At 42.5% G+C, this 15,244-nt stretch overlaps 1 protein-coding gene across 1 annotated transcript in view; it reads right to left on the reverse strand.

The window, feature by feature from the left end:
• LOC126291963 (ras-related protein Rab-32-like) overlaps positions 1-15,244 on the reverse strand; it is a 384,077-nt gene that overhangs the window by 339,993 nt on the left and 28,840 nt on the right. Inside the window, exon 2 of the mRNA XM_049985719.1 lies at positions 6,375-6,922. Coding sequence (XP_049841676.1) covers positions 6,375-6,922 — 548 coding nt within the window. The remainder of the gene's footprint in view (positions 1-6,374; positions 6,923-15,244) is intronic.

Consider the following 15,244-nt stretch of genomic DNA (forward strand, 5'->3'; position numbering starts at 1 on the left):
CGGTCCGCCACGAATTCCTTTCCTGTGCTAACCTCTTCATCTCAGAGAAGCACTTGCAACCTACGTCCTCAATTATTTGCTTGACGTATTCCAATCTCTGTCTTCCTCTGCAGTTTTTGCCCTCTACAGCTCCCTCTAGTACCATGGAAGTCATTCCCTCATGTCTTAGCAGATGTCCTATCATCCTGTCCCTTCTCCTTATCAGTGTTTTCCACATATTCCTTTCCTCTCCGATTCTGCGTAGAACCTCCTCATTCCTTACCTTATCAGTCCACCTAATTTTCAACATTCGTCTATAGCACCACATCTCAAATGCTTCGATTCTCTTCTGTTCCTGTTTTCCCACAGTCCACGTTTCACTACCATACAATGCTGTACTCCAGACGTACATCCTCAGAAATTTCTTCCTCAAATTAAGGCCGGTATTTGATATTAGTAGACTTCTCTTGGCCTGAAATGCCTTCTTTGCCATAGCGAGTCTGCTTTTGATGTCCTCCTTGCTCCGTCCGTCATTGGTTATTTTACTGCCTAGGTAGCAGAATGCCTTAACTATTTAAATACTCTTGTCTATACGTTTCTTTGACGCTTCAGCGTAGAAACAAAGCTTCCATGTAATTACAAAGTCCCATACCGCGTCCACCTTATGTAGATGGACGCTCTTCCTTTCGAAAAACTAAAAAATATAATTGCAGAACAATTTACAACGACGGTTGACACACCTGCTTTCTGGGATTAGTGCCGCGTCACATTATGGGGAAATACTACTCATGAAATCCATTTCGGCCACGGTTACATTATTAGGGTTTTTTTTTTTTTTTTTTTTTTTTTTTTTTTTTTTTTTTTTTTTTTTTTTTTTACAGTACGATGCAGCACCACTACCAGGAAGGAAAGTTCTGTCTATTGATTCTGGTCCCAGAAGCCTACGGAATCATGCAAGTCGCCTTTACACAGAAATACTCCTGCTTGTTGACCAGTATCGTAATCAGTCCAAACATACATACAAAAACAGAATTGCTAAACAAAGTTCTTAAAAGTATCATTGACTGGTTTTCTGCGAATGGTGTCACTCTCGATTTTAAAAAGACAACATGTACAGTTCTGCAAATTCTAAGGGTACTACACCAATGTTAAATGTAATACTAGCGAGGAAACAATAAATAGGTCGGAAACCTCAAAATTATTAGGTGTACAAATTGATGAGAATTTTAATTGAAAAAAGCACATTTTGAACCTCTTAAAACAACTTAGTTCAGTCACATTTACATTTAGAATCATTGCAAGTCTTGGGGAGAAATAAACCTGAAAGTTGTTATATTTTGCACAGTTTCGTTCCATAATGTCATATGGAATAATATTCTGGGGCTAACATGCTGTAGGAATAATACGTGGTGTTTACCAACCATCATGCTGTAGACATCTTTAAGGGACTTAGGCATTTAGACTACTTTTTCACAGTACATTTATTTCCTCATGAAGTTTGTTGTCAATAATCCGCAACAGTTCAAAAGGAACAATTATGTGCATAATTACAATTCCAGCAGGAAAAATGACATTACTCCACATTAACGTTGTCTTCAGCATAAAAAGGAGCGCATAAGCTGCAATTAAATTTTTTTATCATTGATATAAAATATCAGACGGCAAAGTAAAATCTGAAAACAAACTAATAATTTCTTCTCGACAACTCCCCTATTCTGTAGAAGTATTTCTATTACTGCAGTGTGTAAAAGGTCTTAGGTAGAAGTTGCCAACTCACAACATCTGTTTATCATTATTTCTTTTTCGAAAAAAAAAAATATTTAGAATGTAATCATGTGTACAAATATGCGATGTGAATGCAAAATGACTCGTTCCGTAGCATTACAATCTATCGTGCAAAATGACCCATGTGACATGAAAGTAACTACCTGAGGAATCTGGGCAAAATAAGCTAGGCCCAAAATAAAGCCGTAAAATTTATGGCGCCAGTTTTTGAGGTGTTTGTAACCAAACCTGGAACGTTCGGCTCAGATACGGGAAGGTAGTAAATTGACTTAGATTTTGTGACGTTCGTGAGATACATATGATCGTGTTTATCTATGGCCATCGAAGATAAAACACTGACGTGGTACCGTAGAAGCAAGAGATAAGAAAGCGCTAAAAATGCTTTATTAGGTACCGCGATTAAGTACTGGATGAACTACATTACTATGCTACCGCTGCACTATCGTTTCCAAAAATCAACATTGCTACATATGTCTCCGAAACATATGCAAAACACGCCTTATTTGTAATCTCTTAAATCTATATGCCAACATTACAGTACAAAGTGGAATATATCCAAAACATTGCTATCGCAAAACCGTCCCTTATTATATAATTTATTACGGCAAGAATCGAACAGCAGCATATGCCAGCCAAATACAAGCTGAAGAATGTGAGACTGATTTCATGTTTATAATCGTGTAGTTAATATACGCAGCTGCACATAGATAGCAGGATATCAAGCCAAGAATGTATAGAGATACTGTCTTATCTATTTTCCGGGGCAGGAACATTTATGTTTTCACATACATTATTAATCAAAAACATTATTCCCTAGTTTCTCTAGTCATGAAATGCAGCTTTTTCTGTAGTAAAGTTCTTTTAAAAATCACATAACCTTCACATTTTTTTCCCTGCTACCATTACGGCTACTGTAGGAACTTATCACACAAGTAAGCTTATTGAACACAGATATACCTGGACAGTCCTGAAAGCTTAGAACTATTTAACGGCATTCCTAATTAAGGGGAAAAAGCTTTGTTACCCATATTAACATTTATTTTAACCCTTAACGTCCTAGGTACGGTCTCGCATACCGCTAGCGTTGTTACTCTGTTGCTAATGCATAGGGATGTGGTAGGAGATTACAGCGTTGATTAATTCTTTTCCGAAGCTGCTGTGATAACCTTTGCGAATAGCCACTTGAATGTGACGTGAACGTATACTGTTGTAAAATGGTTTGATGATAGTTTACGAAGTGATGTGGGATTAGATAGTGACGACGAAATTTTAGTGAAGATAATCCAGAGTAGCAACCGTGCGAAATTTAAGACGAATTTGTTTTGCCAGCTTTCAAAGCCTCGAATGAAATAACTGATCAAAGTGCTGAAGACAGAATTGTGGAGACAATATTTAGCTACAGATTCTGCTAGAAATATATTTAGTTGAAACATATACCACTGGCCGTCGAAGCCTCTTCCAACGACGAACAGTGGCCATTTTTCCGCATGTTGGACATAAGTGGGGTGAATGTTTTGTTTTAGGGTGCCAAAACAACTAAGGTCACACGCGCCCAAGGCAGAACCGTAGAGCTAAGACGAAAAAAAAAGTTAAAAGCGACTAAACGTTACGTCCAATTGACGGAAGGAGAGACAGCTAAAACCCGGGACTACCTCTTGAGGTGCATGCGTTTGTCCTTCCGAATTCCTGCAAAAACGATACTCATGTGTATCGCTTTAAATTTTTTTTGTAGAAGCTTGAAACTCTGTGATACCACAGATAAACGCCAGTCAACAACTACCACATAGTCCGTGAACTTCCTGTATCTATTCGCTGTGTTTTGGATGTAGCAGAAGCAAGACTAGAAGTCGTCGTAGAGCAACTGGACCTGTGACCCAAAGCAGAAACCAAGCGAGGTGGCGCGGTGGTTAGCACACTGGACTCGCATTCGGGAGGACGACGGTTCAATCCCGCGTCCGGCCATCCTGATTTAGGTTTTCCGTCATCTCCCTACATCGCTGCAGGCAAATGCCGGGATGGTTCCTTTGAAAGGGCACTGCCGACGTCCTTCCCTAATCCGATGTCTGGTCTCCTCCCCCCAAATAACCCAAAGCCAACCAAAACAGAAGAGAAAGACGTCATATTTGTCATTGCTTGAAGAAGTCAATCTAGCTTGATTTCTCTTCAAAAATTTCCAGTGAGCGCAAAGGAAACCTCTGAGAAGAAAACGAAGCACTCGAACATTACTAGTGTAACTTTCACTATTTGAATGTTTAATGGGAGTTTTGTATTTTTATTATGACGTGTATAAAGAAAATACACCAAAATGTAAATTATGGGGTCCGAGGTAAGAGAGTTTTCATAGCATTATCATGTGATATGTTTTTTGTGGAGCTGTTTTGTAAAAATGCGTTTTTTCGTAAAAACAAACTTTAAAATTTATTTGAATATATTTCTTGTGTGGCATTAATGTAACGTTTTACATAAAAAAGCTGAACTATTTCACTGAAACAGCTGAATGAAGTTTTTTTTTAAGTCACTTCAACATAGCGGTCCGTTAGACCGCAGCTGGGACACAGGGTGACGAAAAAGTGATCTGGCAAGATATGGGTTAACATTCACGTAACATTCATTGCAACTTTAACTTTTGAAGTTTAATATTCGTCGAAGTAAATCTGATTTTAAATTTTTCTATCTTTATTTTTCTGTCGCCATATACGACGATGGAAATATTTCAGAATTGGAATCGAGAACAGGTGCCAACATGAGTAACGTAGAAGTAAATATCCTCGGAGTAGTGATGCTACTCAAATCACTTAATAAAAACAAGTCGTTTGGTCTAGACTATACCAATTAGGTTCCTTTCCGAGTATGCTGATGCATTAGCTCTATACTTAATCATATACAACCGTTCGCTCGACGAAAGATTCGTACCCAAAGACTGGAAAGATGCACAGGACACACCAATATTCAAGGAAGGTAGTAGGAATAATCCAATAAATTACACGCCCATATCGTTAACGTCGATATGCAGCAAGATTTTACAACATCTATTGTGATCAAATATTATGAATAACCTCGAAGAAAACTGTCTATTGACACACAGTCAACATGGGTTTAGAAAACAACGTTCTTGTGAAACAACTAGCTCTTTATTCCCATGAAGTGTTGAGTGCTATCGACAACGGATTTCAGAACGATTGCGTATTCCTGGATTTCCGGAAAGCTTTTGACACTGTACCACACAAGCGGCTCGTAGTGAAATTGCGTGCTTACGGAATATCGACTCAGTTATGTGACTGGATTTGCGATTTCCTGTCAGAGAGGTCACAGTTTGTAGTAATTGACGGAGGGTCATCGAGTAAAACGGAAGTGATTTCTGGCGTCCCCAGGATAGTACCATAGGCCCTTTGCTGTCCCTTATCTATATAAACGATTTGGCAGACAATCTGAGCAGCCGTCTTCGGTTGTTTGCAGATGACGCTGTCCTTTATCGACCAATAAAGGCATCAGAAGATGAAAAACTGCAAAACGATTTAGAAAAAGTATCTAAATGGTGCGAAAAGTGGCAGTTGACCCTAAATAACAAAAAGTGCCATCCACATAAGTGTTAAAAGGAACTCAAACTTCGGTTACTCGATGAATCAGTCTAACCTAAAAGCCACATATTCAACTAAATACCTAGGTATTACAATTACGAACAACTTAAACTGGAAAGAACTCACAGAAAATGTTGTGGGGAAGGCTAACCAAAGGCTGCGTTTTATTGGCAGGACACTTAGAAAATGTAACAGACCTACTAAAGAGACTGCCTACACTACGCTTGTCCGTCCTCTTTTAGAATACTGCTGCGCGGTGTGGGATCCTTACCAGATGGAACTGACGGAGTACATCGAAAAAGTTCAAAGAAAGGCAGCACGTTTTGTATTATCGTGAAATATGGGAGAGAGTGTCACAGAAATGATGCCGGATTTGGGTTGGTTGGTTGGGGAAGGAGACCAGACAGCGTGGTCATCGGTCACATTGGTGTACGGAAGGATGTGGAAGGAAGTCGGCCGTGCCCTTTCAGAGGAACCATCCCGGCATTTGCCTGCAGTGATTTAGGGAAATCACGGAAAACCTAAATCAGGATGGCCGGACGCGGGATTGAACCGTCGTCCTCCCGAATGCGAGTCAAGTGCCTTACCACTGCGCCACCTCGCTCGGTCCGGATTTGGGCTGAAAATCGTTAAAAGAAATGCGTTTTTCGTTGCGACGGGATCTTCTTACGAAATTCCAACCAACTTTCTTCTTCGAATGCGAAAATATTTTGTTGACACCGACCTACATAGGGAGAAACGGTCAGCACGATAAAATAAGAGAAATCAGAGTTCGTACGGAAAGATATAGGTGTTCATTCTTTCCGCGCGCTATACGAGATTGAAATGATAGCGAATAGATCCAGGCACTTAAATGTGATTTGCAGAGTATCCACGTAGATGCAGATGAAGAGATCGGTCGGTTGACTGAGAAGCTGGTGCGTGTGTGTCACAAATTTGTTGCAGCAAAAAGATGCGTACAGGCTACAAGGAGCAGAACGCACACTTTGCGAGCATCACGCACAAGACACACACACTGTCGGGCGGACTCACCGACTCCGTAGTCACCGATGACGAGCAGTTTGAAGAGCAGCTCGCGGGTCACCGGCGCGGAGCCGTCGGAAGAACTGCTGGAGGAGGACTTCATTCCGCCGCGGGGCAAGAAGACGTCCCTGGTGACGGGACGGTCGCGCTCTGTTCGCCCACCGCGCTGCAATTCGACGGCCCGCCTTGCCTCGTAGCGGCGCTTCCACAGCAGCTCGCTGCGCCGGGCGCGTCTTCGCTCTCGCCGCGTCTCGTAGCTGAGCAGCAGCTCCCCTGCCTCTTCCTCCTCCGCTTCGCCCCTCCCACAATCGCCGCCGCCCGACCTTTCGCGACCGCACTCGTCAGCGAACTGGACGCTCTTGCCCGCTGCAGCGGCGGCGGTCGCGCCGGTGCTGCCACCTGGCGACGAGTCGGACGAAGTACCAGAGGCGTGAAGCACTCCGGCCGAACAGAGGTTGCCCATGACACCTGGCGGCGGGTTAGCAGACTCGACCGTCGCTGCTTCTGCCGGTGCCTGCGAGTCGCCGACCGCGTGTTCACCGACCGGTAACGCCCCCCTGTGGCGTACACAGGAATTGCAATCGAATGCTTATTCCTGTTTTTCAGTTCGTATATTATATTAAGACATGTAAGACATTTCAAGCGGCAGATGCGTACTCCTTTTTTTTTTCTTCTCTCTCTACCCACAGGATGGGTTACACTTTTTTATTATTATTTCTACAAAAACATCAAACTCAAATGTAACAACTACAAACTTGTAACTAATAATGTGGAGGGGAAAATGTCTACTTTGGATAATCAACACCGACTCAAAGGAAGGCCTCGGCGCTTGATGACGTCACGTCAGCTAGGCACGGCGAACGCCTGGTCTGTTGCAGGCAGAAACGCCTGGGCGTGCTTATCACTATAAATCTCTTATTTTTGGACAAAATGTTTGGTATTGTTTTGGATTCTGCAGTTTTATTTACATGAAAGATTTTCTTACTATCGTAAAGCTACAATTGAAAATCATAGTTCTGTATTGCTGAATCATGTCGAAACAAACGTAGATCAATATGAGAAGATAATTTTCCCCGTTGCAAGCCTCGGAAATTTTACATTCAAGTAACTATATTTACTTGATCCATTTTGTCATCCAAACTTACCCCAACCACCTTACAACGAACTCGTTTCTTTTATTTATTTATTGTCGTTTGACATCGTCACTGGAAATGTGAACTAATTTACATGTGTAAATGTCCAACTGTTGCCAGTCATTAGATTACAGTCGTTTTCAACGAAACGAATTCTAAACAGGAAACAAAATAGCTTCATACATCGAAAATACTGCTGAGCTTAAACTTTTTTAAACACGCACATTAGAAAAGATAGATATTCCCCTCTTGCAACCGAAAGGAGAAACTCTCTTTTGCCTCTTCTTCTGTCCCCCACTCCATCCCCCAACGTGTACAATCACAAGACATTTCATTAACATTCAGTGCTCCTCACCCCATAGTCAACCAAGATACCTAAAGAAGAGCACCAATATGTGCACAGTTTCTTGTAAAAGCAGCCCAGTACAAACGTAACTTCCTCAGATGTACAGATAAGGTAAAGAAGCACGAATTCTGTTACTGCTGGCCCATGAACTTGTTTCTGTATGTCAATCCTTAAAACAGGTGGAAATTATGTTCAGGAGTACACTATTTGTTAAGAAGTGAAATGAATTGCACAATTAATTGATTGCAGAAATCTCTCAGAACAAAGAGTGTTGGTCAACTACCGCCAATAGTTTGACATTTTTCTGTGTCAGAGAGGGAGACACCACCATTATGAGTATGCCTGCAACAGACCTGGCGTTGGCCGTGCCTAGCTGACGTGACGTCACGAACTAGCGCCGAGGGTTCCTTTGAGTGGGTGTTGGGACAATGCATACTAATCAGTCCGATGAACAAGGTACTCTTTGGATACGTCATTTTAACACAATAAACTGTCTTACAAATAATGTATGTTTAGAAAAAAGAAATTTTTAATACAGCCAATATATATATATCATATTGTCCTTCATGACACAATCCAACTACTACTGCAATATTTATTTCGGGTTCCTACATCCTAGTTTTGAAAGTGTGTGTGTGGAGGGGGGGGGGGGAGGGGGGGGGGGGGGAGAAAAACAAACCTCCAGATTGTTGCAATGTAGTGGATGACGAGTTACAGGATAAGAAAATTAAACAGCACATACAAGTAATAAGTTGCTTTTTCTTTACAGGAAGATTACAGAATCACTTCTTTCCCATTTTGTTGTTGTTGTCGTCTTCAGTCCTGAGACTGGTTTGATGCAGCTCTCCATGCTACTCTATCCTGTGCAAGCTTCTTCATCTCCCAGTACCTACTGCGGCCTACATGCTTCTGAATCTGCTTATTGTATTCATCTCTTTGTCTCCCTCTACGATTTTTACCCTCCACGCTGCCCTCCAATGCTGAATCTGTGATCCCCTGATGCCTCAGAACATGTCCTACCAACCGGTCCTTTCTTCTTGTCAAGTTGTGCCACAAACTCCTCTTATCCCCAATTCTATTCAATACCTCCTCATTAGTTATGTGATCTACCCATCTAATCTTCAGCATTCTTCTGTAGCACCACATTTCGAAAGCTTCTATTCTCTTCTTGTCCAAACTATTTATCATCCATATTTCACTTCCATACATGGCTACACTCCATACAAATACTTTCAGGAACGACTTCCTGACACCTAAATCAATACTCGATGTTAACAAATTTCTCTTCTTCAGAAACGCTTTCCATGCCATTGCCAGTCTACGTTTTATATCCTCTCTAATATGGAGGGGAAAATATCTACTCCCCCGCCTGCTCTCGGCTGTGGTATGTCATATTTTAGTGCAGTGTTCCCAGTGACTGTTCAGTGTTGTTTCGTCTTTTCCCGTGTTGCGAACAGAAACCATGCTGTCGCTGGGTGTGAATTTTATGTCTTTTTGCGAACAGAAACCAGACTGTCGCCGTGTCTTTTTAATTGTGTGTCTATTATTTTACCTGTTTGCTTCATATCTACACTCCTGGAAATGGAAAAAAGAACACATTGACACCGGTGTGTCAGACCCACCATACTTGCTCCGGACACTGCGATAGTGCTGTACAAGCAATGATCACACGCACGGCACAGCGGACACACCAGGAACCGCGGTGTTGGCCGTCGAATGGCGCTAGCTGCGCAGCATTTGTGCACCGCTGCCGTCAGTGTCAGCCAGTTTGCCGTGGCATACGGAGCTCCATCGCAGTCTTTAACACTGGTAGCATGCCGCGACAGCGTGGACGTGAACCGTATGTGCAGTTGACGGATTTTGAGCGAGGGTGTATAGTGGGCATGCGGGAGTCCGGGTGGACGTACCGCCGAATTGCTCAACACGTGGGGCGTGAGGTCTCCACAGTACATCGATGTTGTCGCCAGTGGTCGGCGGAAGGTGCACGTGCCCGTCGACCTGGGACCGGACCGCAGCGACGCACGGATGCACGCCAAGACCGTAGGATCCTACGCAGTGCCGTAGGGGACCGCACCGCCACTTCCCAGCAAATTAGGGACACTGTTGCTCCTGGGGTATCGGCGAGGACCATTCGCAACCGTCTCCATGAAGCTGGGCTACGGTCCCACACACCGTTAGTCCGTCTTCCGCTCACGCCCCAACATCGTGCAGCCCGCCTCCAGTGGTGTCGCGACAGGCGTGAATGGAGGGACGAACGAAGACGTGTCGTCTTCAGCGATGAGAGTCGCTTCTGCCTTGGTGCCAATGATGGTCGTATGCGTGTTTGGCGCCGTGCAGGTGAGCGCCACAATCAGGACTGCATACGACCGAGGCACAAAGGGCCAACACCCGGCATCATGGTGTGTGGAGCTATCTCCTACACTGGCCGTACACCTCTGGTGATCGTCGAGGGGACACTGAATAGTGCACGGTACATCCAAACCGTCATCGAACCCATCGTTCTACCATTCCTAGACCGGCAAGGGAACTTGCTGTTCCAACAGGACAATGCACGTCCGCATGTATCCCGTGGCACCCAACGTGCTCTAAAAGGTGTAAGTCAACTACCCTGGCCAGCAAGATCTCCGGATCTGTCCCCCATTGAGCATGTTTGGGACTGGATAAAGCGTCGTCTCACGCGGTCTGCACGTCCAGCACGAACGCTGGTCCAACTGAGGCGCCAGGTGGAAATGGCATGGCAAGCCGTTCCACAGGACTACATCCAGCATCTCTACGATCGTCTCCATGGGAGAATTGCAGCCTGCTTTGCAGCAAAAGGTGGATATACACTGTACTAGTGCCGACATTGTGCATGCTCTGTTGCCTGTGTCTATGTGCCTGTGGTTCTGTCAGTGTGATCATGTCATGTATCTGACCCCAGGAATGTGTCAATAAAGTTTCCCCTTCCTGGGACAATGAATTCACGGTGTTCTTATTTCAATTTCCAGGAGTGTATTTTATTAGCACCATCATCCCTTTGTTCTCTGTTTTAAATTCCACGATTTTTTCGCCATGTTACCCTTCGTCGCCTGTTTTTTATTATATATCATCTTCTCCATTTTTAAAACAAAGTCTGTAGGCTGAAGAGCAGCGTACTAAGCTGCTGCCAGCCTCCACCACCCCCTTCGTGGAGAATCGAAATTCAATATAGAAAAAAAAGTATAGTTTGGACAGCCGGTTATTGTGGCCGAGCGGTTCTAGGCGCTTCAGTTCTGCCGGCACGGTAGCTCAGCGTGTTCGGTAGAGGGTTAGCTGCCCTCTGTAACTAAAAGAAACTGAGTGTTAGTCGATCAACGACGAAATTAAACGGGTCTCTTACAACGTCCGCCCCGAGCAGATGCAACGAACGTGAAAGCGAACAAAACGAGATTAAAAACAAAAGTTCGGTACCGCGCTGCCGCTACGGCCGCAGGTTCTAATCCTGCATCGGACATGGATGTGTGTGATGTCTTTGGTTAGTTAGGTTTAAGAATTTCTAAGTTCTAGGGGACTGATGACCTCAGATGTTAAAGAGTCTCATAGTGCACAGAGCCATTTTAACCTTTATTTATTTATTTATTTATTTATTTTTGCTATTGTCAATGCATACTGATCAGTCTGATGAACAAGGTACTCTTTGGGTACGTCATTTTTAACACAATACACTGTCTTACAAATAATGTATGTTTAGAAAAAAGAAAATTTTTATACAGCCAACATATATAACATATCGTATTGTTCTTCATGACACAATCCAATTACTACGGCAAATTGTGAAATTGTGTGCAGTCCGATACTGCAATATTTGTTTCGGGTTCCCACATCCTAGTTTTGAAAGTGACGGGGGGGGGGGGGGGGGGGGTGAGGAAAACATACCTCCAGATTGCTACAATGTAGTGGATGACGAGTTACAGGACAAGAAAATTAACCAGCATATACAAGTAATAAGTTGCTTTTTCTGTACAGGAAGATTACAGAATCACTTCTTTCCCACTTAGCTGGTGTGACGGTACGTCACATAAATATTGACATTTTTATCGGTTGTAAACTGCAGTTAGTGTATTTTATGAATATAATTAGTGTAAAAGATATTGTTAATGTTCTTGAAACAACTGATATGCAGCGATAATTTGAGAGTAGCATCTTTATTTAATGTCTATGAAAATAAGAAAGGATCGAAAGAGACGGGATTGTACGGCCGAGGAGGGAGGACGTACTTTACGGCACACACACTGTTTTGTTTCGCTATACGGAAGGCAGCCATTGAGCGGCTACACATATTTTATGTAAGTTATTAGTATATTTGATACAATAAACTTGTTATTGTCATGACAAATTGAATTTCCTTGTAATAGTTGTCACCTCAAATGCTTGCAGTGCCTAATTATATTTAATAAGCATTTTTTTCAGTAATTTGCGCTGCGAGAAGCTCATCTTCCGATGCAGCCTCTGGTCGGCCATTACGCGCCGAAGTATTAATTTATTTTTAGTGTTAACAGTAACTGCAAATGCGAGAGATTTCGTTGTAAGAATCTTTTTAAATTGCAACAGATAATTAATTTACGTTAAAGTTCATTTTTGAAATTATACAGATTCCATGAGTTCAGTAAGTTTTACCTTGGCCGCTCCACGGCAACAATCGAAATTCTCTAGAGCCTTGCTTTGCATTTAACAAAATTACATTCAACTCAGTTAATGGCAACCATATTTTAGTCATCACGTTCAAAATCTAAAGTTGGTACATGAATAACAGCGGCCCTTCAAGAACCCATCTCATATTTACTTATGCACGTAAGTAAAAGTCATAAGAAAAGATAATATCCCTGGGAGAAAGAAGCATGCTTTAACAAAGGAAAAATTCATGCTGATACATTAAAAAGAAAAATATATAAAATATATATACATATATGTAATTTTTATATATATAACGTAACAAATGGCACCGACGTCACACTGGTCAGTATTACACATAATCGAAATTTTTTAAGAACAGAAATAAATACAACTGAAATGTGTGACAAATTGTTCACAGAGAGGTTTTAGTAACAATCCTAAAAGAAATCAGTATGAGTTGCGAAATGTAAACAAAGATTGAAATAAATGTATCACGTAAGAAACTAAGAGAAACTCAAATTAGAAAAGAGAAACAAAGGGGATACTTCTAGCAAAATTATTCACTGTAAGTGAAGCGCCCTCTGATATCCATACAATGACGCAACTGATAAAGTGTTGGCAAAATGTTCGCGGTACTGCGGTGAACGGTGCAATCGTTGATGACATTCCCACAAGTAGGCCATGTACTGCACGGCGTCACTGAGTTGTAACTCAAAAATGGCGTATGCAGTGTGTCCCAGTAGCCACGTCACGGCGCTGTACTTCGTTTTTGGGTGCAGTTTAAGGCCAGGAAGGATAATCCACATCGGTGTCACACTGGAAGGTGCAGTCTGGTTGATGAGCCCCACCATCAGTCGACACAACTCCCATACTCCCCACACGCAGGCGCACTCTATACGGTGGTCTCTGGTATCGGCAGCTCCACACTGGCTGCACTCGTTCGTCTGGCCGAGGTGAAAGTCTGCTAGACGCTGCTCAGTTGTAAAGGTGTTATTGACGACTCGGTATTACAACGAACTGATGTCCGACGGCAGGAATGGGTTGTTAATATTATCCCATACCTGCTTCCAGATGGCCGTTGGCATCCGTATATCCAGTTCGTGCGCTGGTGGATAGGCTAGGAGAGCTTCATAGATCCGTCGAGCCGAGTTATCCCGATCTGTAGCCGCCTCCAAAGACATAACTGCGTGCGAGACAAAATTCCCTGACGTATGACATCTTGTAGGGGATGCCCACTACTGAAACTGGAGCGCATAGTGACTGAGGCCGGTATCGATCCAATACGGCTACCGTTGTCCCGTTCGGGTGGTCGTGACCACAATTTATTGGTTATAAACTGTAGATTGAAACTGAAGAAACTGCAAAAATTTGTGAATTTAAGGAGTGGGACCTGGATAAACTGAAAGAACCAGAGATTGTAGAGAGTTTCAGAGGGAGCATTAGGAAACGATTGACAAGAACGGGCGAAAGAAATACAGCAGAAGAAGAGTGGTTAGCTTTGAGAGATGAAATAGTGAAAGCAGCAGAGGATCATCTGCATCTACATCTACATCTACATGACTACTCTGCAATTCACATTTAAGTGCTTGGCAGAGGGTTCATCGAACCACAATCATACTATCTCTCTACTATTCCACTCCCGAACAGCGAGCGGGAAAAACGAACACCTAAACCTTTCTGTTCGAGCTCTGATTTCTCTTATTTTATTTTGATGATCATTCCTACCTATGTAGGTTGGGCTTAACAAAATATTTTCACATTCGGAAGAGAAAGTTGGTGACTGAAATTTCGTAAAAAGGTCTCGCCGCGACGAAAAACGTCTATGCTGTAATGACTTCCATCCCAACTCGTGTATCATATCTGCCACACTCTCTCCCCTATAACGTGATAATACAAAACGAGCTGCCCTTTTTTGCACCCTTTCGATGTCCTCCGTCAATCCCACCTGGTAAGGATCCCACACCGCGCAGCAATATTCTAACAGAGGACGAACGAGTGTAGTGTAAGCTGTCTCTTTAGTGGACTTGTTGCATCTTCTAAGTGTCCTGCCAATGAAACGCAGCCTTTGGCTCGCCTTCCCGACAATATTATCTATGTGGTCTTTCTAACTGAAGTTGTTCGTAATTTTAACAGGTAAAAAGACGAGGGCTAGTAGAAATCCTTGGGTAACAGAAGAGATACTGAATTTAATTCATGAATCGAGAAAATATAAAAATGCAATAAATGAAACAGGGTGAAAGGAATACAAACATCTCAAAAATGAGATCGACAGGAAGTGCAAAATGGCTAAGCAGGGACGTAAGGATGTAGAGGCAAATAAATAAATAAATTAATTAAATTTAATTGTCATTCAACTGATTACAGCCATAGACAACGTCAGGATTACAAAAACTTGAATAAATCAGCTTACATTAACAGCATTAGAGAAATTATGGTGTACTCTCCAACAGTTACTTCTATGACATCAAGTTTTCACATTCATAAAATTCATTAATTGAGTAAAAAGGATTAATCAATAACCAACTGTACAATCTGTGCTTAAAGAAGTCGAGTGTAGCTTCTACCCATTCTACAGGCAGTTTGTTCAACATTTTCATAACAATAACTTCACAGCTCTTCAATGTTTTCTATAATGTACAGTAAGGTGTGTCAATATGCCTATTATTCCTAGTGGAACCGCGCGACTGCTACGGTCGCAGGTTCGAATCCTGCCTCGGGCATGGATGTGTGTGATGTCCTTAGGTTAGTTAGGTTTAAGTAGTTCTAAG

The sequence above is a fragment of the Schistocerca gregaria genome, chromosome 9 (genome assembly GCF_023897955.1).
Source record: "Schistocerca gregaria isolate iqSchGreg1 chromosome 9, iqSchGreg1.2, whole genome shotgun sequence".
Taxonomy (NCBI): Eukaryota; Metazoa; Arthropoda; class Insecta; order Orthoptera; family Acrididae; genus Schistocerca; species Schistocerca gregaria.